General features: G+C 48.1%; 1 protein-coding gene across 5 annotated transcripts in view; it reads left to right on the top strand.

The window, feature by feature from the left end:
• Window positions 1–24,925, top strand: part of AKAP10 (A-kinase anchoring protein 10) — a 37,981-nt gene extending 13,056 nt beyond the window's left edge. Inside the window, exons 2-16 of one of the 5 annotated variants that reach the window (XM_088131283.1) lie at window positions 3,024–3,071; window positions 3,884–3,916; window positions 6,173–6,352; window positions 7,324–7,881; window positions 9,712–9,810; window positions 10,029–10,113; window positions 11,411–11,534; window positions 12,372–12,508; window positions 13,511–13,655; window positions 15,101–15,280; window positions 16,404–16,513; window positions 17,339–17,421; window positions 18,773–18,825; window positions 19,197–19,295; window positions 23,507–24,925. In XM_088131283.1, the coding sequence (XP_087987409.1) occupies window positions 3,024–3,071; window positions 3,884–3,916; window positions 6,173–6,352; window positions 7,324–7,881; window positions 9,712–9,810; window positions 10,029–10,113; window positions 11,411–11,534; window positions 12,372–12,508; window positions 13,511–13,655; window positions 15,101–15,280; window positions 16,404–16,513; window positions 17,339–17,421; window positions 18,773–18,825; window positions 19,197–19,295; window positions 23,507–23,512 (1,940 nt within the window). In that variant the 3' untranslated portion in view covers window positions 23,513–24,925. Of the gene's footprint in view, window positions 1–3,023; window positions 3,072–3,883; window positions 4,020–6,172; window positions 6,353–7,323; window positions 7,882–9,711; window positions 9,811–10,028; window positions 10,114–11,410; window positions 11,535–12,371; window positions 12,509–13,510; window positions 13,656–15,100; window positions 15,281–16,403; window positions 16,518–17,338; window positions 17,422–18,772; window positions 18,826–19,196; window positions 19,296–23,506 lie in introns of those variants that run through there. The other 4 variants (XM_088131284.1, XM_088131286.1, XM_088131285.1 and 1 more) reach the window with 4 other exon arrangements.
• Window positions 24,926–25,327: the final 402 nt, after the last annotated feature.

The raw sequence follows: 25,327 nt of genomic DNA, 5'->3' as shown, positions 1-25,327 counted from the left end.
TCTCTTGCTGAAAGTCTGCTTGCAGAATTCCACCACAAACAACTTGCCTATTTCTGCTAAATAGCCCTTTCCCTGGCAGGCTCCCGCCTCTGGAGACCAGTACAGGTAGTCTTTGCTTAATGACTATTCATTTAACGATGGTTCAGAGTTGTTATGGCCTCAGGAAAAGTGCTTTATGACCTGTACTCACGCTTATGACTGTCACACCACTCCCAGCAGTCACCTGACTGCAATTTGGGACCTTTTGTATGATGGTCATTAAGCGAATCACATGGTCATTAAGCAGATTCTGGCAAAAACATCCATTGGGGAAGTTTTTTGCTTGACGGCCACGTGATTCACTTAACGGCTGTCATAAATATGGTCGTAAAATTGGGTCTGGTCACATGGTGACTTGCTTAATGACCAATTTTCCACTCCCTGTTGTGGTTGTTAAGCGAAGACTACCTGTATTAGAAGTGATCTTGAAAACCCAGGTAGGGTCAGTCCTCCTTAAAACTCGGATGGGAGACAGCTAGGAAGGCCCAAGATTGTAAGTTAGACCGGGAAGTAAAAAATCTCTGGAGAAGGCATGGGCAAACAGCTTCCATATTGTTGCCGAAAACCTGATATGGACGTGTCCATATAATCTTCATGAGTTGAGCTTGGCTCATCCTTGAAATCACAAAAAGCTAACACAGGGTGGGTTCCCCTATGGCACTAAGCCGTATTATGGCAACTTGGTTTGGAATTAGGGCAATGCATGGTTCTGGCCACCGTGGCTCATTCAGTAAATCAGCATTTTTATTGTATTCCTTAAACCCAGACAGTTTAGCACCACGTGTGTTTGGGGGCAGACTGGTCTGTCATAACCTCTTGGGGTCTAGTATGTTGCTCAGGCTGACCTGATCCGCGGCACAGGAGTTCAGCATTCCCACGTGCCCGTGTCCCCTGCCCATTGTGACCCAGGGCACGTAATGTTGGCAGCAGCCCTCCAGCGTGCAGTGTCAGACAATCCTGTTGCTTGTGCAAAAATGCTTTTGTTGGTTTATCAGACCACACTTAACCGCATTAAATACTTGAAGGGCACTGTAAGACTTAGCCAAATATCTGTAGTGACTTTTGCCCTAAAGTCTTATACTTTTTGGCTTGTGTGTGTGCATGTTTAAGTTAATTCTCCAATCCCGATATTGATGGTGTAAAGCTGAATAAAATTGAGTTATTGAACCCAGAAGAGAGTGTTCCTTCCTGCTAAACACAGAGAGATCTTTGCACAGCAGCAAATATTTGCATATGGGTAATTATTGCAGTCTTGCCTTCGAAGTACCATGCTTTTTTTTTTTTTGGCTTGCATTTTTAATTGTTTGGGGGTTTTGTTAGACTGGTTGCTATTTGTGGAAGAGAGGCAAACACAATCAACCAAGATTGTTCCAGTGCTTTCAAGCGTTTTCATCTCTGTGCTTCAGCCAAAAAGGCTTCTGGAGAGCAGGGTATAAAAACGTCTGCCCTTGAGGTGCCAGTCAAAAAGGCTTGACACACAAGGAAAGAAGCATTAGGAGGGAGGAGGAAAACAAGCCCGTTCTGGACTTCTTAGGACCCACTGGAATGGACACAGTTCAGTTGGCCGTTTGGAATGGTGACAGTTGAAAGGGAGCTAAAGGCCACTGCTCTGAAAGTGGAAGTATGTTGTGGTCTCATTTCTGCTGCAAATGTTCCGACCACAGACGGGAGGGAAGTCCCACAGCCGTGTCCCCGCTGGCCCATGTGTCTTTCTCCAGGTTTCTGAAGAACTAGAAGAGGTGGTGGTGTGCAAAGTAAGGAGAGGATTGGTACAGTCACCCCCTTGTCAGAGGGCAGTTGCTATCTTGAAATGGCCAGCAATTGACACCTCCCATCTTGCTTTATTATTACTTGTTCAGACCCCCAAATCCTGCCAGCTCAGCTTTTGAAACTCAGTTCAAACGAGCCCACAGCCTTAGGATCAGAGAGGCATGGCATTAAAAGAAAGAAGGATGAACCGGAAAGAGGAAAATTCAGCCAAATTTTCTTTAAAACTTCAGTGCCATTTTGATATGATGGGAGGGAAATTATTTAAGGGCATAAAGAGTTTAATGCTGCCCATCTCTCCCTCTTTTAGCAAACTAGTGAAATGGGAGGAAATGTAGCATAGTTCAGGATATTCCCAAGGTAGCTTCGTAAATAATAGGCTTGTGGAAGACCCCCTCACAGGACTTTTGGGAGCTGCTGTTGGATGATACAGATTCAGTGGGCCAGTGGTTTAGACCAGGGTTTCTCAACCTTGGCACCATGCTGGCTGAGGAATTCTTGGAGTTGAAGTTCACACACGTTAAAGTTGCCAAGGTTGAGAAACGCTGGTTTAGGCAGTTTCCTGTCTTCCGAAATCCTTTTCACAACATCATACGATTTTCCAGGGTGTGGGCATTAAGCTGCAAAGAATTCTGCAGATTCTAGACACGTGGCTTTTCCATATATTCTGTTCAGAGCTGCTGCTCGATTAGAAAAATATCAGGGAGTAAGATTTTTCTTCCATACTGTGCAAGCACCTGTTTCGTTACCTTGTTGGTACAGAGAAAGGAGTTTTTCTAGTGCAGTGTTTTTGGCCACTTTATGATGTGTGGACTTCAACTCCCAGAATTCCCCAGCCAGCATGCTGGCTGGGGAATTCTGGGAATTGAAACTGATCCATCTTAAAGTGTCCAAGTCTGAAAAAAACAGCTCTAGTGGGATAATCGTCCATTTGTTTGTACTGCTGTGTTCTGTGTTGACCTAGCACTGAATTCCCTTTCCTACTTATAACAGACCATCAGTTTAATTGGGCTGTTTTCCTCTTCTGATCTAACCTGTGGATTTTATTTATGCTTGGACTGTATCTCACCTTGTTTGCTCGAGAGCACGTCGTAAGTCTTTTGTTGCTGTTGGGGAGATGCGTTCCTTGAGTCAGTTGCATCGGTATTTCTGGAGACGCAACAATATTCCTGTTTTTCCATCCATCCCTAAGAACAGCCTCTCTTTGTGCTTTGCAGTGAAAGGCAGAGAGCACCAGAAGCCAGCAGAAGCCAGGGCAATTAAAGGTAATTCCCCGTTCTCCAGTTTGCTGGTGGGTTACTCCTGCGGGGTCGCCATGTTCTGGAAATGCCCTTAAATGCTTTGGATGGCCGGCTTCTCCTCTGGATGGCTCCCACCCTGTATCTGTCCACTAATGAGAGAGGCTGGCAGCTACGGAGATGGTGAAAAGGCCCCACAATGTCCTTGGGGGCCCAGAGAATCAATATTATAAGGATCTTGGAGCACAAGGGCCCGCTCAACTCTGGCGTCCTTTCTTTAAGAACTAATACAAATTAGAACAGGGAAAACAAAGCAAGTTAGAAATAACCGAATGATAAAAGAAAAGAGAAGAAAGAAAAGAGAAAGATAAAAAGAAAGATATAACAGTGTAAAGAGGTGGCTTCCGATATTCTTCACAGCAGTTATAGGTATAAATATATTTTAATCTCTCTCTCTAAAGTTACATCGTGATTCTCTTCTTTTTATAATCTATCCTGTCTAATCATCAAAACCATAAATCACAAGTTCTTTTTTTTTTTTTTTCATTTTTCAACTCTGGCATCCTTTCTGCCTCAAGCAGACTGGCTTGGGAATAATCCTCCTGATGATCCAGGATTAAATTTGCAGGCCATCTTTTCTTACCCTGACATTCAGATTTGTACCAAGGGAATCATAAATTGGCCAATTTTGCCTGGATTTGGCCTTGAAACAGTCTTGGAATATGCTGACTAAATTCTAGAGGGCTTCTAAAGCTACATTGGAAGGTGGGGTGGGCTCTTGGTCACATTTCTGTTTGAGAACTCTGCAAAAATTAACTGCTTTCCTTTCACATTTACAGAGTCTGGACCTGCTCCAATGCCCGGAAGCTTTGGTGAGCTGCCCCGTTCTAGAACGCTTGAATCCCGCAGGGTTTAAGATGTTGTCATCACCCCAGTCTAGGAATTGGGACTGAATCACCCTCCGTTTCTGCAAATGTCCGTAATCTTTTACGATTAAGAGGTTCCGCTTAAATGAATTTCCCTAATCTCTGTTATTCAGAGCCTCTTTCTTCCAGATATGCTATGCTGCAACAGAACGTTTTATGGGTTCCCCCCCAACCCAGGTGAAACTTGCTTTTTCCTATTCTGGGTTACAAAGAAAGGCTAAGAAGGACCAGTGACCCCATTATTCCTGAAGCTAATCATCTTGGCCCAGCCTTCACGTGCTCAGCATCCTCTTCCCATTAGAACTAATTTCTTCCAACTGCCTTATTAACCTCCCTTGTTGTCCTTCCTACAGAGTCCTTGTGGCTTCCTGTAGGTGCCTCCAAGGTGCTTAATCACTTAGTCACTCCAAATGTCTCTATTGTTTGAATATAGCAGCAGGAAGTGGAGAGAAGAGGAGAAATTATATCACCTCTGTGCTGTTTATAATTCTGATTCATAAATTCAGGAGGGCTGGGTTGTTAATGGCTACCTCTCCTGATGATTTTTTTTTTTTATTGTATTGACTGTGATTCTTGATTTTTATACACAGTTCTAATGCAGATTCTGTTCTTGCATTTGAGTGTTTGTTTGTATTTTAACCCCAAATAATGAATATAGTGAAACATTGTGGCTTGAAAGGAAAAAAGGGTGTTTGTTTCTAAGCAATTCCTGGAGAAAATCTGTGTGTTCACTAAGAGTCGACACTTGAGGGCACTTAATCAGTCTTGATGGCATATAATCAATTTCTAAACAATAGAGAGTTGTGTGTTTTTGTGTTACCTCTCATTTCTGTCGTAGAAATGAGCATTTACTGTTCCTGAGCACTTAACTATAGACACTTCAGCACTCCATCAGAGAGTGAGTTTGTATAGCAACATTTACCTACATCCTGCTGCAATACACGGAGCCTCTCCAGAAAATATTCAGGTTGGTCCTCTTTGCCTTCTACCACAAGAATTTGCAGGCTCCCACTTGCAAATTCCGGGGCTGTGTTTGCAGAACGTAGGAATCTGGCGAGACCCGTTTTGAGGGTTTGCACCGTATCTTAAGCCATGAAGTAACTACGCCGAGCTGTCTGGAGGAGAGTGACCTAGCCATGTTAGTAATGAACACACCCTCTGCTCATTTAGCGACCACAATCCGTGCCTTAAATCAGAAGCGAAACGGTCACTAAGTGAACACATGACAGAGAGAGAGAGATGATGAGAAGATCACTGGTTGCTACCATCGCATACAGATAAATTTCTCTTGTGCCACTATGCCAGTGTTCATTTATTTATTTATTAGATTTTTATCCCACCTTTATTATTTTTTATAAATAACTCAAGACGGTGAACATACATAATACTCCTTCCTCCTCCTTTTTTTCTCCACAACAACAACCCTGTGAGGTCACTCTGGCATATGTGGTCAGGCACACAAAATTTGGTCATAAGTGCATGTATTGGTTAGAAAATGATTTTTTTCCCCCGCCACTTATTACTGTCATATTTATGAATGGAGGCTAAACGAGGTAGCTGCTAAATGAGGAGTGACTGTAAATGATATTACAGGTAGTCCCCGACCTACGACCATTCATTCAGCAACTGTTTGAAGTTACAACGGCACTAAACAAATGGTGGTTATGACCGTTCCTCGGAGTTCCCCTGTGGTCATATGATTGCAATCTGGGCACTGGGCAACTGGTTCACTCTGATAGCCAGTGGCAGTACCCCACAATCACATGATCACCATTTGCAACCTTCCCTGCCAACTTCCCCAGAAAGTCAGTGGGGAAGCAGGCAGGGAAAGTGGCACGTTGCTTGGGTAAGTCTCCCCCACCCATGCACCCTCCCCCACCCCTCTGCACTTGTGCTTGCTGGCCACTTGCTCACCTTCCCCAACCCATGCTGTACCCTCGTGCGCCCGACCTGACTCTTGCTAACGACTGTGGGATTCAGTTAACAATGGCAACCAGGACTGCAGGGATTGCCTTTGCTAAGCAATGCGGTTGCGCTTTACGACGAGTCGCTTAGTGACGGAAATTCCGGTCCGGATTGCCGTCATAAGTTGAGGACTAACGGTAAAATAAATACAACCCAGACAGGGCATCTGGCAGCACATTCAAGACTAACCAGGTTTCAGCTCACAAAAGCAGCGTCACGTTTTGGTTCCCTTTGCAGCTGCAGCACGAGGACTTTCCCCCCAGAGAAGTACCAGGAGCCATGCCTTGCTGGAGGCTGCCGGACCAAGCCATGTGGCGATCAACGCCATCTCAGCCAACATGGAATCCTGCAGCAGCCGCACAGCCGCCCTTAAGAAGCAGCCCAGCCACATGGAAGCTGCTCACTTTGGAGACCTGGGTGAGCCTGGTCTCTTTTTCTAGCCCAGCTGGGTCCAAAGACGTCCTGAATATGCGTATTACATAGAGCAGTGCTTCTCAACCTGAGCCATTTTAAGATGGGTGGACTTCAACTCCCAGAATTCCACAGCCAGCATGGCTGGCTGTGGAATTCTGGGAGTTGAAGTCCATGCATCTTAAAATGACTAAGGTTGAGAAACGCTGACATAGAGACATAAAATATGCTTGATGGGTAGCTCTAAGGCAGTGTTTTATTTATAGGAGAGTCTCCCTGACCAGAAAAATGGTGAAGGGAAGCAGAGCTGGGTAGGGGGAAGTGGTCCATAAAATCCTAGTGAATCAGTGCTTTAAAACTGAGCGCATCCCCCAACCCAGCCATTTCACGAATGAGCAGGGCCGTCGCCCACCACTTCCAGCAGCCATTTGCCTGACCCTCAAAACTGCAGAGGTTTCCACCCAGCCAGAAGGTTGCAGGCCTCTGCCTGGCCTGCGATGATGAAATATTTCCTGGTAACCTTGCAACAGTAAGGCTACAATGCAGTTGAAAGCTTGACTTAGAAAGGCTCTCGGATCGATTGGATATTTTTTAAAAATGTTGTGGTGTAAGTGTTTCTTAGAATTGTAGTGGGCTATCTCGGTCACATCCTCTGTACGCACCGTCAGAGAAACGGCTATGGCAGTTAAGTCACTGGGATGGTATCCTCGAGAAGATACTCTTCCCTTATCTAAGGCCAAAGAAAAATATGGGAATCGGCTAAAAGAATGTTTCCAACCAGTTGAGGGCCCTATTCCTCACTCAATAGGCCACAAGGAAATAGCTAGTTTTGCTCTGGCCCATCAGCTCTTAGAGGCAGCTTCCGTCCTCTGTAAGCTGCCAGGTTGAGATATTTGGTAGGGTGCCTACCTGCAAGCGCAGAGAACGTCTCAGCCCAGGAACCAAGTCCTCACCTCTTCTCCCTCTGCTTCCTCCAGGCCGCTCCTGTCTGGATTATCAAGCTCAAGAAACCAAGTCGAGCCTCTCCAAGACGCTAAAGCAAGTCCTGCGCGATGCTGTGGCCCTCCCTTACTTCACCCAGTACATGGAGGTCCATCGCATGGAGCACCTGGTCAGATTCTGGCTGGAAGCTGAGACCTTCCGCTCCAGCACGTGGTCCCGCATCAGAGCACACAGCTTGAACACGGTTAAGCACAGCTCCCTGGCTGAGCCGGTGTCCCCTTCTCTCCAGCAGCAGAACCTTCCTGGGTTTTCCCTCCACAGCGAGTCGCTCAACGGAGGCCTGGAGGATTGCTGCCCCACTGAGCCCTCCCCTGCTTATTTGACAGTTGCCGAACCAAACAGATCAACGTTGATGCTTCGGAACCATTTGCTGCTTTGCGAAGGCGGCGGTAAAGCCCGTTTGGGGTTGGGAACGTCGGAGACAGAGGACTATCCTGTTCCGGATGAACCTCAAGACTCTTCCAATGTCTCAGTGTCCAATAGAAATAGTCCTTCCTTTGCACTAAAGGACTTATCAGGAAAACTCATGAAAAGTAAGCCCTTCCTAGCATCCGCACCCTCTCCAAGAAGCTCCCCATATTTTGCAGTGGCATCCTCATTTAAGGGCCTACCTTCTCTCTGAACTCAGGAGGACACAGACTTCCATTCCCAGGACCACCAGTATGGTCCCAGTCAGCATCATAGTTCAGTTCTTCTGGAGGGAATTAGGTTAAAGTGTAAGATCTGCTGGCTAAACTAGAACCTGTGTCCTGGGCCAACCCCTGCTCATGTGCTGCTGACCTGGGTTTACATTAAACCACAATCCCTGGTTTGCTTGCAACAAAGCCCCAAAGTTCAGGAACACAAACTGGAGAAGGAAGAATTTTGCTTGGGCTCAGAGAAGTTTGTGCTGTGCATGTAATACTAAATCTCAATTTAGTCAGAGGAGCATGACTGAGATTAAGAATCCAGTCCTTAATCCGCTCCTCCTATTCACTGTGTTCATCGTTCACGGTGTGTTTTTTTAATGTTTCCCTTGATTTGCTAAAAGTGATTGGAGTGAGGTAACAGGTCATCTCTTCGCAAGAGAACAATTGGTTTTGCAAAGCTCAGCTAAAGAGTTTATAAGTAAAGGGAGATTTGAAGCATGAAGAATTCCTGGTTTGAATACAAGTAGTGTGGTGCAGGCTCTTTACACAGGGAAGGGCGTGCTCGATTGGTTTATTTTCACTGCGTGGCCAAAGCTGTAGAAGTGGTGGAGAGCAGTGCAGCCTTCCAGCTGTAGCTGAACTACAACTCCCAGCTGCCCTTGCCAGAATGGCTAGTGATGCTTGAGGCAGGAAGGATAGGTTCCTCACACCTGCCACGGAAGGAATTATTTTAAGTGTTGCAAAGAATTCTTTTTTCCTCAGTGAGGTATGTCTTTGTTCAAAAGTATATGGTGCTGCAGAGATCATTAGATGATGGTGTCAGGAAAATAGGTCTGGTCCCCAAGACAATTACAGGGAGACCTTGTTTAGCGACCACAATTGGGACCAGCAACTCTGTTGTTAAGCGAAGCGGGCGCTAAGTGGGAAATCACATAAGTGCAACTGGGCTTTCCTTTTTCCCACTCCCCCGCCCTTGGGAATGCTCACCCCGGTGCTGGGATAATTAGCAAGAAGGGAATTAAGGTTTGTGTTTACATTCACTGGAGCGGAAGGGATTACAAGAGAGTAAGCAGGCACACCATAAGGAATACACCAGGCTCAGTGTGCCACCGCATTCCTTTTGATGTGTATTCCCCATGGTGTGCCTGCTTACTCTCCTGTAATCCCTTCTTCTCCAATCTCTCCGCTCTGTAAGGGGGGAAAAAGAAAAACAATGGGTCAGGCATGGGACAATGTGTACTGGCTGTAATGGTGATCACGTGATTGAGAGATGCTGCAACTGTAAAGTTTTTTTTTTTCCAGCACCGCCGTAACTTTGAATGGTCGCTGAACAAGGACTACCCATGTGCTCTAAGCCACAGAGGGAGGGGAAGAAAATGGAGGCAAGATGGGCATTTCCTGGGAGAGTTGTTCCAGAGGGGAGGAAGATCCATTTCTGAAAGGCCCTGGGTTTCAAAGCAATTAGTCACTCAATGCTGGGACAAAGGGGATTGCTCTTCACAAAAAAAAAGGTCCCCGCTCAATCTTCCTCTTAGATGGAATTGTGCAACTCTTGGCTTCCTTCTCAAAAAAGAAAACTTAAGCTCCAGTTATTCATTGCAAGATTTCTGAAAACCGGCGAACCGTTTCTTTTCCAGACTCGCCACGACCTCAGACGAACCCCAGTTCTCCTTTGTGCAGCATCGCTGTTGCCAAGCCGTGGACCCTTTTATCTCTTCTCTCTCTTCCTCCTAGGTATCGAGCAGGATGCAGTTACCATTTTTACCAAATATATTTCTCCAGATGCTGCTAAACCAATACCAATTACAGAGTTGATGAGGAACGATATCGTGGGTAAGAAGTCACGCTCCCAAACCACGGCCGTCTCTCACGATAACCAACCTGGGGAGACGGGGCTGGAAGGGAGCCGTGCCCTGCAGCCCGGTTTCCAACCGCTGTGGTCAGGAGCACGTGCCGCGCGTCCCTCCTCGCTGGTGGCCGGCCTCTAAGCCGCCTGTCTTCTCTGCTGTAAGCTCTGCCACTAACAGGAATATCTTCTGGTGACTTTTCAGCAAAGATCTGCGGGGAAGACGGACAGGTGGACCCCAACTGCTTTGTCATGGCACAGTCAGTAGTGTTTAATGCCATGGAGCAAGAGTAAGTCATTTAAACAGAATGAAGCTTCTTGCCTTCCCGTTCCTAGGTTTGGCTCTAGCCCAGCCCCAGAGCAAGGTGGGCAAAGCATCCTTCGGGTCTTTTTCTGAGACCGTTGCCCCTTTCAGCGTGAACGTAAGGGTTGAGAGTCATCCTGTTGCCCCTTGGATGTCCATACAGTTTCCTGTCCTAGTCCTTTTGCCATAAGCCCGGTGTGGGGTCCAAGTGAAGAGGTTGGACTATGACCGGGAGATCCAGGTTCTAGCCCACCCTCCCCCGTGGAAACCCCCTGGGGGGCTTTGGGTCAGTCATTCTCGCTCTCAACCTGACCCGCCTCACAGGGCTGTCGGGGTCAGTCATTCTCGCTCTCAACCTGACCCGCCTCACAGGGCTGTCGTGGGAAAAAATTGGACGGGGGAGTGCTGTTTTAAGGCTACCCCCGTGTATTCAAAAAAAAGAAAAAAAGAAATTAAGACGTGCAATTCCTACTGTCTGAAGCTCACCCTGAGACGATGCGTAATGGAGCCAAGTTCTGTGTGGCTGTGTGTAAAATGGGGTTTCTCAAATTTGGCAGCTAAGACCTGTGTACTTCAGCTCCCAGAATTGCTGGGGAATTCTGGGAGTTGAAGTCCACAGCTCTTAAAGTGGCCAAGTTTGACAAACCCTGGTGTAAAATAAGGCGCACGGTAACTGGATTTGATTGAGCGCCATCAGCCTGGTACAACTAAGTCTAAAACTGATTATCTTTTATTAGCCTTTTAGGGGAACACGTGCTTTGTTTTATACTTCCCTTGTCAATTATTATATTGCACTCTATTCCTGTTAGGTTTGTTGGAGGCCCGTTTGTGGCCTGCGATCCTTAAACCCTCTTTAGCTGATTTCACTCTGTCATCCATTGTTACTTCTCTCAATTTCCTTTTTAAGTTTCCTTTTTAAGCTTGCCCTTGCGTTAGTCCGAGACTTAAGGTCTCCTTGTATTCGTTTTAATCCTACTGGTCCAGTTGACGGATCTAGCACTGAACTCGTCCTGGGATCCGCTTTGTGCTGGCCAGTGACCACAGCAAAGGTGGAGGGTTAAGGCTGTGCATGGATTGAGAGTGATTTTGCAGCTCATGCAGAAGCCTTGGAAAACAGGAGGTGCCTTTGAGGAACAGCAGACAGTTCTGAGCCCTTCGCTGGGATATTTCTCGGCTAGGTCATTCTTCCTGTCTACTTTCTGTTCGTTCTGGCACCTTGGAATGGAGGAGCTGGCCCAGGCAGCCCCTTGGCTTCCGATGACCCTGTTTTCTCCCTCCTGCAGGCACTTTAGTGAATTCCTGCGAAGCCATCACTTCTGCAAGTATCAGATCGAGGTGCTGACGAGCGGGACGGTCTACCTGGCCGATATCCTCTTCTGCGAATCTGCCCTTTTTTACTTCTCCGAGGTAAGACACAGGGCTCCTTTGCTTCTCGGCGTGGCCTGGTGCTTGGCAGAGCCCAGGAGATTCAGCACAAGGGCCTGTGGCCGTCCGGTTGTGTGGAATTTGCCTTCCCAACCACGCTGGGAGAAGGGTGGCCTTCATCCCTGCGTTATCGGAAGGAAATAAAGCCTTGGCTGCGTGTGCCTAAAAGCTCAGACTTTGTTATGAAAACAGACTTCACCCTCCTGAAATGTCGTCTTGGGGTTGAGCTGAAAACCCTGATCCTCTGCTCACTGTTGACTCTTTGATGTGTGGCTGTGGGTGTGAAAACAGTCCTAAATTTAAAGATGCAGAATTGTTTTAAACACAGCTGTGAAGAGTTCTGGAGAATTGTCAAGTGTATTTATATCGGAAGCTGCCTCTTTGCGGGTCACATACTTCCCCTCCCCAAGGGGTTTTATTTTCTGCCCGTGTGCCTATTTTCACTGGCTCTGACCTTGCCCCATTATTGCACAGTCCGTGGCATTTTCTTTGCTGGGTGATTTTTCTCTGAATGAAACCCAGAACGTCTCTCCATCTGGGAGCTCTCGTGATCAAATCTTCTTGATTTGAGCTTAATGTTAAAACCGTCTCAAGTGTGCTTTCTGTTTTTTTAAAATAAGAGTAATGCCTCATGAGGGTCCTCCCCTCCCTTCCCCTCCCCTCCCCTCCCCTCCCCTCCTTCTGTGTTCCTTCTCTTCCTCTTCCCCTTCCCCTTCCCCTCCCCCTGTGCCTTTTCTCCCCTTCCCTTTTTTTCTCTATAGTGAATGTTAGCAGTTCTAGGAGGAATGTTTGCACTCACATTCTATTTTTGTTTGCTAGTTCATGGAGAAAGAAGATGCTGTTAATATCTTGCAGTTCTGGCTGGCTGCAGATAATTTCCAGTCCCAGCTGGCAGCCAAGGAAGGCCAGTATGACGGGCAGGAGGCCCAGAACGATGCCATGATTTTATACGATAAGTGAGCCTCATTCTTGCGAATCTCTTTCTCCCCGCCCCGCCCGCTTAGTTTTCATCTGACTACCGCTGATAAGAGCAATGTCAGATCCAGAGGATCTCATGGTTGCTTAAGAAAAATGTGTTCTTAATTGCTAGTCTCCAAGGTGTTTCAGCGAGGAAGGACTTAAAATAGGAGGCAGGAATATTAGGTGTGTTTGCTGCTTTGAGTTGACTCTCTCTCTCTCTCTCTCTCTCTCTCTACATATATAAATATATATATATATAGAGAGAGAGAGAGAGAGAGAGATCTCAAAATACTGTATATGCTGTATATATAAAAATAAAGGCAGGGTAAGCATATAATAAGAACAACTTATTAGTGCCCCAGCTTGCTTAAATAGGACCCAAAACACTCCTTTCCAGAATGGAACAGTTTTTTTCTCCCCTTCCCAGGACCGCAGTTCTCAGAATTCCTTAGGGTGGATTTGCAGGTTGTGGCATCAGATGAAACAACGTGGCTCCCTCTCGCTGGCTTGGGTCAGACATCCCATCCTAACTTGCCACTGACATGCTGGTTGCAACCAAACAGTTAACAGTCCAAAACATTTGGAGCTTCCCTAATTCCTGCTCGTGTCTGTTCTCTGAGTTACGCCCCAGCCCCATGAGAGAAAGGCTCTTGGATGGTTTGGCGCGTTCCACAGTGAGAAGCAAGCACAGCTGGGACGGGGGACGGGGACGGGCTCAAGTCCCTAGTCCTCATGGCTGTAAGGTGACAATCTGCTTGGTGCCTGGGGAGACCTGGCGCTAGGATTACTCCCAGTTATGTGTTCTCAGGGTCACTGCGTCACTCTTCCCCCCACTAAGCCCCCACCCCAGGCTGACCACGCAACCCCCAGAGAGGGCAAAAACCAAGGCTTGGGTCATGGGGCGTTTCCCGGGGCCAGAGAGGAAGACTGCACCCAGGCTAGTTTCACCTCCGCGGTCTCAGTCTTGCCCTTCTTTCTCTTCCTGGCCCCCCAAATAGGTACTTCTCTCTTCAATCCACTCATCCTCTTGGGTTCGACGACTCCGTACGGCTGGAAATCGAGTCCAACATCTGCAGGGAAGGCGGGCCGCTCCCCAGCTGTTTCACCACCCCACTGCAACAAGCCTGGACAACCATGGAGAAGGTGAACACGGCCCCTGGAATTAGGGGCGGCCTCCAGATGGTCTGGGCTCAAGCAGGACCTTGAGGGATCTGGTTCGGGAGGTGTCGCAGGGGCTCCGCGGGTCCCTCGCCCCTGGCTTCGTGTGTTCATCTTGCCTTCCCCTGAGAAGAAACCCAGGGTGGCCCCTCCAGAGGCCCCTCCAGAGGTCTGGAGGACTGAAGCCGCTGCCCTGCTCACTCTTTCAAACGTGACTCTGAGCGGCCTCCTCAGAATGCCAGATTGGATGGCCATGTTCAGTCCCAAACTCCGGCTGGTGCCTTTCCTCTAAGAGAGTGTTTCTCAACCCTGGCCACTTTAAGAGGGGTGGACTTAAGCTCCCAGAACTGAAGGTGAAGACTTCCACCCCTCTTAAAGTGGCCAAGGTTGAGAAACACTGCTCTGGGGAGTGATTGCTACAAACATTTTGTTAGATTTATCAGCCTGTGACATTGCCCACAATCTATACGGATGGCTCTGAAAGGAGGGCTAGACTGAGGAATCCTCTCTTATTTTATCTTTAATAATGCTAAGGTCATCATAATGTTTCTGTGCGCAGGCCATTCAGAAGAACACCTTTATCAGCCTATGGAAGAGTTCTACCATAACAGAAGAATGTCTCCTTTGCCCAGTGAAAGTGTGCAATGCACATTCACAAGAAACTTTGCTAAATATCTTGCTGCTGTTGTTAGACAAGAGTTGTCGTTGCTACCACCAATTCAGCAACGGCATTCAAATGAGATGGTGTCACTGTGTACACAATCCAGCTATGGGGAAAAAATCACTTTCTTATGATCAATGACTGATCCTCCTGAATGCAGAGCCAATGAATAGCCATTTACCCACTGTTACACTGAGAGAGAAGGACCGCCCCAAAGTCACCCAGGTAGCTTTGTGCCTCAGGCAGGATTAGAACTCAGGTCTCCCAGTTTTTCCCCAATGCTGGGAAAGATTGAAGGCAAAAAGAGAAGAGGACGGCAGAGGATGAGATGGTTAGATAGCATCACTGAAGCAATGAGCATGAAACTGAGCAAACTCAGGGAGGCAGTGAAGGACAGGAAGGCCTGGCACGATATGGCTCATGGGGTCACAAAGAGTCAGACATGACTTAACGACTGAACAACAACAACTCCCAGTTTTTAGCCTGGTGCCTTTAACCACTACTACAAACTGGCTCTTGCGGTCATCTTAGAGTCTTCCTAAGTAAAACAGTAAAGAAAGTCAAGCGAAGGTGCAGTCAACTTTTGCTGACCTCCGTGGGAGCAATGCTACTGAACTGAGTTTATTCAGGCGCCATGTAAATTTAATAATAATAGCAAATAAAAACTACCCCATCCTTTTTCTACCTTGAGACAAAAAACAGGTACCCTCCGCATGCAAAGGATGTGCTGGTTGTCACTCCCCTTCTCCCACTCCCTCTCATCCTGCAGGTTTTCTTACCCAGCTTTCTGTCCAGCAATCTTTATTACAAATACTTGAACGACCTCATCCATTCAGTCCGGGGAGATGAATTTGCAAGCGGAAGTCTCGCCCTGAACGTTCACAGCCTTGGCAGCGCTTCCGACCACTATTCCCACGCGGGTGCTGCGGACAGCGCCGCTTCTTCCCAGGTGCTCGGTTGAGACTAGGTTGTCTCCTTCCCAAAAGCCCCTAAGTCTGCTTGGGGTCTTCTACTCCCTCTTCGCGGGAACCCCGATGACTTATTTTTAAGGGCCTCTGCAGTATAGCCAATGAAGGCAGTTTAACCGTGAGAAAATAAAACCTCAAAGCCAAGAGCGCCAATTAAAATTAGAAATTAAATGGTGCTTTAATTGTTGCTGGCCAGCAAAAAACAGGCCACCAGCTGCAACCAGTCTGCTCTTGGCTAGTAGCTGGCACTCACAGGCAGAAAACAAGCCTGCTGGCCTGTGTTTTGCCAGCAAGCAAGGAACAAGATGTGCCTTTGCAACAAATGTGTGCATTAATGCCACTACACCAGCCCTGTGCCCCCGTAGTTTCATGAGACAGGCACATATAAGGAGGACTTGTGCGGCGATGTCGTTCCACTTTGCTGCAGATGCCGCCACCAACGTTGCTGCTGGAGGCAGCCGGTGAGAGGCACGGGTCAGCTTGGAGGGGGGAAGTGAGGCTGACCAAAAGAACTATCATTCTTATACGATGGGTTTGGGCCTTTAAGGCATTTTGATTTCCTGCAAAACTATTATCCCCATATTGCAGATGGGGTGAAGGAAGACTGAAGCTCAGAGAAACAGCTTGCTTGCCTTAAGCTTAGTAAGTTTATGGCCAAGATTTGTAGGCCAGTCTCTTTAGCTACAGAGACTGCATCCTCCAACCTGGTATTCCCCCATTATCTGCCACAATGCCCACCTGAAGGAGAGATTAGGAAAGACAGCCCTGTGCTGTGGAGCCCAGCTTCTGGCGATGGAAGATGGAAGTTTTGGGCCAAGAGGGATGGTGGTGCGGCTCCATCTGGGAGCTCCCTTTTTGTACCCCAAGACAAGCTCTGCCAGACACAAGGCAGCCAGGCTGTGATTTCTGCAGACCCCTCAGTGCCACCACCAGTTCTCTGCTACAGACTAGTGGTGGGGCAAACAATAGGGATCCTTCTAGAATTAGATTGTCCTTTTATGAAAACTTGATCCAGGTTGTTCAGTTGTATGTTTTTCTTTTTCCTTTTCCTTTTCTTGTCTTTTCTCGTGCTCTGGTTAATAACATCTGAACTTTGCCTCGCAGCCCAGCCTCAAAAAGGCCAACGTAAAAATCCTGAAAAACTTTGATGAAGCAATAATTGTTGATGCTGCCAGCCTGGACCCAGAGTCTCTGTATCAACGGACGTACGCTGGGTAAGGTTCCTTCATGCCGAGAGGCCGGTGGGAGCAAATGCAATTGTTTTCCTACAGTCAGAGGGGGTCAGTTGACAATTGCAAAAACCTGCGATGGGCCTGTTGCTTTTAAAATGTTTGTCTGGGCTTAATCTAATCATCTGGATGGTACCTTCTGGTCAAGGAATTTAGAGCTGAGCTTGGGGAAGATAGGAGGGAGCTGTTAAGAAAGGACTTGCAGAAGCGATTACCAGACATAGAAGGAAGGGTGAGAAGGAAACTCAAGATAACCCCGCCTTGATTTTATTTAGAATAAGAAGTTACAAACTTGGCAGGCTTTCAAGATTCAGTTATTCTGCCCCATAACAGGAAAGGCACATTCCCAGAGTTCCTGCCATGACTGTTTCTTGATCAGGCCTTCCACGAAGGGCTGACATCCATCTTGTTAGAATGCCATTTTAAGGAATGATGAAGGGTAGTATAACAACCTTGAAAACCTGTCCAAGTTTTTCTCGGTCCCCTCTTATATCAAAATCCAAGATGCAATTATTTTGGGTTTCATTCTCACTTCCTTCTAGTGCCAAGCTATGTAATCTTGTTCAAATTCCTCCTTCGTGGCTCTCTCATACCTTCCCCATGGTCAGCTCGAAATTGCTTTACACCTCTTGCCTGAAGGTCAGAGAAGAAGGCCCTCTTCTTCCAGAATGGGGGAAAAATAGGCCCTCCAAGAAAACAGGAGCCATTTGAGCGTGCGCGGACTTGGCTGGCTTCTTTGTCACAAGCCCTCCCTCTCTGCTGCGACCCCCCCCCCCCATAGCTAGTAAGCCACTGTCCCTCTTGCTGCAGAAAGATGACTTTTGGCCGTGTGAGCGACCTGGGCCAGTTCATTCGAGAATCAGAGCCGGAGCCGGACGTCAAGAAGTCCAGAGGTAAGCGGCTTCTTCCTCCTCGAGAGATGATTCTCCTAAGTATTAAAATACCTGAAAAGGAAGGGCTGGGGCCAGGGAGAGACACGAGATGCCACTGAAGAATTTGCAACCTCGAGGTTTCTCGCAGATGGTACCTCCCCATACAGGCTTCTAATGGTCAGCCAGATGATCGCCTGTAGGTGACAGTTGCTCACATGAAGAGAGAACAATTAATGCAGTGGTTCCCAACCTTTTCTACGCTGCACACCCCTAGGAAAGGTTTGATTAATGTTCACACCCCCTCCGAAAGTAATATCGCATTTGGAGATGAAGAAGTGTAATTTCTAATGCGGGTGAACAAACTGAACTTAAAAAAAAATAAGCTTTTAACTCAGTGCATAAAATGGCTTTCGCACCCCCTGAAATTTCATCTCACACCCCTGGGGTGCAGGCACCCCAGGTTGGGAGCCCCTGAATTAATGGCTGAGACAGCTGCTTGAGGGTGTTCATCACCTTACCTGCCCGTTTCCACATTCTGGGCCAGTGAGACTCCTGGTACTTGCTGCCAGAGGACGTGAGCGGGAAAGGAAGGCTTTTGTCGAGGAAGACAAGAAGGGCCCTGCTTGGCCAGGCCAGAGTCTCTCTCAGTCCTCCATTTTGCTTCTCACCATGGCCGAGCAGGTGCCCCTGGGGGGGCTCGCCAGCAGGAAAGGGAGCCCCCCCATCTCCTACTGTTCTTCCTCTGCAACTGGCATTGAGGGACATGCTGTCCCCATCTCAAAGATAGTATGGCTGGAAAATCTTGATGAACCTTTCTTCCCTGAATTGATGTATTCCTTTAAAGCCATTCCAGGCTAGTGGTCATCTCGTGGCCATGAATTCTATGGCTGAATTATGTGCCCTGAAAGGACCTTCCAGTTGGCTTCATTCAAGGGCTGTTGGCCCGAGGGTTTGAACAGAGGGAAGAAAACTCTGTCCACTTTCTCTAGACCAGGCATTGGTATATATATGCCACTGTTTCTCAACCTTGGCCACTTTAAGATGTCTGGACTTCAACTCCCAGAATTCCCCAGCCAGCCATGCTGGCTGGGGAATTCTGGGAGTTGAAGTCCACCCATCTTAAAGTGGCCAAGATTGAGAAACACTAATACACGCTGAGCATATCCTGCTCAGTTGCTTTTTTCTAAGCTTAAAATGTGCCCATCACTCTCCCCTTTCCTTGCAAGGCAGCTGTGTGAGCTCCCTGATCCTTTTGGCTACTGAACTGGTTGGGCAGGGCTTTGGTTAGGCCCTAACCGCAGTGGAGGAAAATCCCCCACTTTGTGCCAAAGTCAAGGGCCATTTGCTCCCCTCCTCTTTCTCCTCTCCCCAGGGTCCATGTTTTCACAAGCAATGAAGAAATGGGTGCAAGGGAACACAGACGAGGTAAGGCGCTCCGATGCTCCGCGCTTGGCGGAGAAGTCAGATACTGCGTCCACTCCTGGCCATCCCCAAAGAACCTCCCTTGCCTCTGCACGGACGTGCAGATGTCTCTGTTTTATGTCAGAAATCCAGAGCAACCAAAAATCCCTCCCCAGGAAGGAAAAAAAAAGTTGCAGGGTGAGCCCCCTCTGAATACTCTGGAAGTTAAGCCTCAGATCAGCTTGACTCCTCCTGGTCCTTTGGGGGCCAGAGGAATTGCCTGGCACGAAGCCGGGAAGTGGGGAGGCAAGGGTCCTGGGGTGTGGGCTTCCTTCTGCTTGCTCGTGGCAGTCCAGAGCGCCCTGTTCCGACCGAGTTCCTTGGTCTGCTCTTAGGCCCAGGAGGAGATGGCCTGGAGGATAGCGAAGATGATCGTTAACGATGTCATGCAGCAGGCCCAGCCCCCAGAGGCAGCTGTCGAAAAAGTGACTAAGGTAACGGGCAGCCTGTTTCTCGCCCGCCTTTGGTTGAGGTGCTCCAGGATCTCCTGGTGCTGGCGCATCAGGGGACTTGTTTGGCAGGCAGGTCTGGCAGGTAAACAGTCCCCAGAGCCTGCGCAAGAGCTGGGCCCCCCTGCTGGGACTACGTGGCCTTCTCCTCCTCAAGGGAGAGCAGCTTCAGTAGCTGCTTGTGCCCAGCCCCGTCCCAGGCGCTTCCCACGGGCAGCTGTTGCCCACCCCAAAGTGGATCCCTGCATCCCATTCACAGCAAAGCTAAGAAATCTGGCTTTCTGGAACCTCTTTCTGAAGAGATGCAGCTGTTTGTGCCGTCTGAATCCCAGAGCCATGTGCCTGCGTGGTCACTATTATCAGAATCTTCCACAGCGGAACACAACCCTTAGCGTGCCTTTTCCTGGGCACCCTTCCCAGTCTCCCTGTTTCTTTTTGGCTGCAGCATGGCAAGGATTCTTCTCCAGAATCCCTTTGTGAGACTGAGGAAATGTGACTTTTTTCTCTGTGGTTCTACCAATTCCCCCCCCCCCCCCAGTTTTTGGACCTCACAGACATTAAATATCAAAGAATTTCTGGGAGAGAAGGAGATCAGTGCCAGCATAAACAGCTATGAGCTGGTGGCCTTCCCCGGCCTTTTCCTGAAGTCTCCCGAGCCTCTTGCTGTTGGCAAGATCCTTTGGGGTGTGAAATTCACCTCGCAGGGCTGGAGTTTGCAAACTGCACCAGACGATAATGCCGTGGTTTTAAAAAAATATCAGCAACAGGGCAGAATTTGGTCTTGGTCCCTCTTTCACTTAGCTATCGACCTTTGCAACTGAGTGTTTGGTGAGATATTTCCTTCCCTAGGAACCAGCCTTGGCCAGGCACTCACGCTGAGCTAGACCTGTCTGGCCTCCCCTGAGTGGACGCTCCATCTCCAACCCTTCGATCTTCCTCAAGACTAGATTTCTTCAGATCAGTGAAGGACAAGCAACATTCAGTTCTGTACTAGAGCAGAGAGTTGACGGGACGAATGCCTCCAGTGCGTTTCCTCAAATCCGACATTTGCAAGGTCCCCCACTATCTCCTTCCGGTTCTGCATCTTGATCATCCATAGTTCACCACTGCCCTCGGCCTGTCTCTTTTTCCGCTTACAAAAGAGAAGCAGGTTTTCTTCTTCAATCTAAAAGCAGGCAGATCGCCTTCTGCAGTCCGGCTGCTCAACCGAAGGGTTTCTCCCTTGCCAACACACAGGAGGCCACAGCTTTCCTAGAAACTAGCAGAAAACAATCTACAAGGAAACCCCATGCTCTGAATGGGTCTGATTTTCTGTTTATTGCAGGGAACACCATTAATCCTGTTCTTTGCCCCGCTTTGGTGTTTTTTTTAGTTTTTCTCTCTGTTTAAATCAATAAGGTTTTCTTGTCCCTCCAGATCACGTTTCATGCAGCTCATTCAGCTGAATGTGCTCCCAGGAGTAGCAGCTACGCTCTCGTTTTGCACCCAAGGCCAAAATGTTTCCATAAGGTTCTGTCAAATTTATACTATCTGTGGTCCATGTAGTACCAATGTGGAGTCTCGGTTTCTGGTTGCCACATCAGCACACATACTTGAACCCACCTGGGCACGCACCCTTGAGGGCAGCTTTTGGGGGTCACAATGACAGTAGTGCACCGAGTGGAATAAGCTTCTGAGCAGACCTGCCTTATTTTTTCCTGCTAGGAAGATAAAAACCACACGGTGACCTGATGCTTCCTTTTGATTGAAGATGGTTCCAGGGTTTCCTTTAAACAGCCTGGCACTCTTCTGGCCAGTTCTGTCTAGAGTATTTGAGTTGTGGCGGCCTAGAAATGTAAATAAATAACCCCCATCTTTCATCTTTGAATGCTTTAGATAGTATTCTTCATTCTCTGGATATGTTAAGTGGAGGATCACCTTTCAATTTTCTCTGGTTGCTCATGTCTTAAGAAAACAATTTCCAGACTCTTTGCGACTGTTTGGAAAGCGGGGAATGTCAGCTGCAGCTTCTCATATCAGTTACAGATAGTCCTCACTTAATGATCACACTAGGAACTGGAAACTTGGTCGTTAAGCGAGTCACCACATGACCAGATCCTATTTTACCACCATTTTTACAACAATTGTTAAGTGAATCACCACAGTTGTTAAGCAGTCCAGCTTCCCCATGGACGTTTTTTGCTGGAATTCATGTAACAACCACGTGATTCACTTAACAACCGTTATAAAAAAGCTTGCAAATTGTGGTCACATGACCACGGGGGGGTGCAATGGTTTGTGACAGTTGTAAGTGTGAGTACAGGTCATAAAGCACTTTTTCAAGGCCGTTGTAATTTCAAACCATCATTAAACGGTCGTTAAGTGAGGACTACTTGTAGTAAAAAAAATACCTCCTACTCTGCTCATTGAGTCACTTTTTTACAGACTCTGTCGATTGGACTATGTCAGATGTGAGTCTGGATCCACTTTCCACCTTCCTTCACTGTGTTTTTCTGGGTGTTTAGTCCCAAGCTCCCGCCCATCACTGCAAGATCAAGAGGCGATTCACCCATGTGGGTGATGTACCAAGACCAGGCTGAGAAAAATCAGCTTGCTTACTTGCCCCAGAGCTTCTTCAAAGATCACCTGGTGTCAGGCCTAGCCCAAGGAACTCCAAGAGACAATGCAAAATCAGTCCAGCTATGTTTATTAGCTACAGCCTCTAGCAAGAATCTTCCCAGACTAAAACCCCAGTTCCCAAAGTCCTGCAGCCACAACAGTGTGAATTCCTCAGGGAGGTGCCAGTCTCTTCCTCTTGTTCCTCCTATGCGGTTCTGGCGAGCTAAGAAAATGTTTATCTCCCTGAGCCTGGCCTTCATAATTCCATTCCATCACACCTGGTCCTCCACCCAAGCCAACCAGCTTCCCTCTTTGAAAGGGGCCCTCATTATAGAGACTCTTACGCCATTCAGGCCCCCATGGCAGCCTCTGGAGAAACTGAGAGGAAAAAGGCAGGAACATTTTTATTTATGTATTTATTTAAAACACTTATATGGCCACCCATCTTAAACCGAACTCTGGGTGCTCACGACCAAGGTGTGCATGCACCAAGTGTTTGCCTTAATATACTCAAGGAGTGCCAGGGTGTGGAAGGATCCTCTACTCAGTTTTAAAAGAATATTTAAATCCTTTAGGCTAGAACAGTGTTTCTCAACCTTGACAGCTTGAAGATGTGTGGACTTTAACTCCCAGAATTCCCCAGCCAGCCTTGCCTGCTGGGGAATTCTGGGAGTTGAAGTCCACACATCTTCAAGTTGCCAAGGTTGAGAAACGCTGCCATAGAATGTGCTCAGTAAAATGGGAGTTGCATTCTTCCCAGCAGAATGACTCTGCTGCCTCAGCGTGGTACGTGCGTGTGCTCCTGGGAGGAGCGAGCAAAGAACACCAGGCGTGTGTGTCAAGAGGGTATATTCCCCGCAGGGTCACCCAAGTCACGAAGGCCATCCAGCTGCCAGCCTATATGGGGCAGCAGCGAGATCGGAAGATGCCAGAGTCAGATGACAATAGCAAAGGCATGAAGGTCATACTGTGCAGGAGAAGGCAGTGATAAACCCCTCCTGTATTTTTACTACATGGATGGACTGCGTGAAGTGACCATCCTGGAGAAAATCTGTTTTCAGGATCTTTCAGATACGTTGCTCAGAGTCAGCCCCATAATCTGCCCCTCGTGGGTCTCCAGGATCAATCTAAGGGCAGTGGGGAGGGCCTCCCTGTGCTCTTGGTGAGAGGAGCATTGGGGCAGATGCCTCCTCTCTTCCTTCCTTCCTCCTTGGGGGGGTGGGGGGGGACCACACTGCTTGTTATTTACCTAACAGGCTTTTGCCACTTGTCGTAACGTCCCTATTCAGGCAGTTGGCAATATCCACGTGCCACAAGTCTAAAGCAACAAGCCAGCCACATAAACCAGGGCCCTGCGCGATGGGAATCCCGTGGTGAGCTCTCCAGTGCCAAAGCAAGTAGATTTCAATGCAGTTTTCCGTTGGAAGAAGGGTGGTGCTTGCTAGTTGTCTGGAATAGGAGTTTGCAAAAGGGGGGGGGAGTCCACTTTCCACCCCAAGGGGCCCACTGAGAAAGGGCTCGGGAAGCTGCGTGTTGCAGGTGGAAGGCCTGCCCCCCTTCCTGCTTCCTAACCAGCCCCTTTTTCCCCTTTCCCTCAGCTATGATCTTCGGGGGCTCCTGCGAAGAGAAGCGGAGCTGGACTCTCTCCTCCCTTTCTCGTGGCCGCCACCGCCGCCTCCTCAGACGGAAGCTCAGCACCACGAACCCCACTCAGCTGGTGTGTTTTTCCCCACTTTGTGGGGGAAAAAGGCTCGTCTTCCCATCTCGAGAGCAAATTTAACCTGTGAAGGAACAGCCCAGCTCCTTCTGCAAAGGATTGTTTGGCTTCACCACTTGGAACTGGAGGACAGTCTGGGTTAGGAATGAAGGTAGAAGTTTGCCCCTTAGGGTTCCTCGCTGTGATTTTTTTAAAAACTTTTCTTTTTAAAGAACATCTGCAATCAGAAAGGCACAGGGCACCTTCACCCTGTCGGAGAAGGCTTCGCAGTTGACAGGGAGCAGTCTTAAAATCCTGGAGCCACTTTGAAATGTCCTTTTGTGAAGTATTCCTCCTCTCCTGTGTGGGCCAGTCCAGAAAGGAGAGGAAGTGGGGGACGAGCCGTTTCCAGCTGACCTAGGACTTCCACTTCAGTTCCCTTCTGCCTCTTGCTTTCTGAAAGGCTCGACTCCACACCTGGATTCCGCAGAACACGTCCGCGGTCCGGGAAAATGCAAAAAGAAAGCAATGAACTTTTGTGTGTCTCCTGTTTCTTTTGCTTTGCAAGTGCCACCGTTAAGCTGAAACGACGACTCTGCCCCTGTTCAGTTTTTGCTGAATTGCTCCATGTTCAAGCACTGGCCCTTTTTCCTTATCCTTTAGTGCAACATTTGGGGATTGCTTGCCTTTTCCCCCCCCCCCTCTCCACACAAGCCTAAAGCTTCCTCTGATCTCCAGCGCTTGCCACATGCAAGTAATCTTACCAGAGAGCCCACTCAAGGTCAAGACAAGGTCCACTCCGTTGTGCTGGTTGGTTGGTTTTTCCCTTCTGCGTTCTTTTCTGTTGAAGCAACTTTTTTTTTTCCTTTTTGTTCATTCGGAGGGTTTTTTACGTTCTTATTGGCGTTTGTTTTCTGAAGACTTGTGCAAAAAAAATAAAATAAAAATAAAAAAGGACCCGTAATCCAAAACACCTGTAGGAAAGCTTTTGATCTGTCTCCAGCAGTTTGAGCGCCAGGTGGGGACCAGAGGTGAACAAGCAGCCCTCGAAAGGGCACGGCAGGCCCCTCCACCAGAGGTGCTACCCTCCCTGGGCACCCCCGGCACCCCCGTAATGGACTAAACAAACCCCATTTTGCGGGATCAGCTGGAGCGAGGCAGCGTTTGCCAGCCTGCCAGAAGCAGAACAAGCTGTGTATAGGTTTTTTGGTACTGTGTACCACCTTATTGTCTGATACCCAAGTATTCAAGTACTTAAACCATATTTAATTGTGTTTTGATTGAAATATAAATATATATCTATATCTATATATAAATTACACACTCGTGTCCATTTTTCTGTGTGTGGTTTGTTTCTGCTGCAAACCTTTCGGCTTTGATCTTCTTCATCGGGAAAGCGAACTTGGCTCCTAAACCTTCATCTTAAAAATCACTGGTTGGGGGTTCCCTCTAAGGCAGTGTTGTCCAAACTTGGGCACTTTAAGATGAGTGGACTTCAACTCCCAGAATTCCCCAGCCAGCCATGCTGGCTGGGGAATTCTGGGAGTTGAAGTCCACTCATCTTAAAGTGCCCAAGTTTGGACAACACTGCTCTAAGGGGTCGTGGGTCTCTGCCAGTAGTGGCGAGATGCACTGCAGATTCCCGAGTGCCAGATTGGAGGAAGGGATGGCCCTGCCAACCATCCACTTCCGCCGCCGAACACGATACCAAATTCTAGCCCTT

Source organism: Python bivittatus, unplaced genomic scaffold (assembly GCF_059951505.1).
Source record: "Python bivittatus isolate LINGU-HERP-01145 unplaced genomic scaffold, Pbiv_v1 ctg000940_np1212, whole genome shotgun sequence".
NCBI lineage: Eukaryota > Metazoa > Chordata > Lepidosauria > Squamata > Pythonidae > Python > Python bivittatus.
This window is presented reverse-complemented; position numbering and strand designations above follow the sequence as displayed.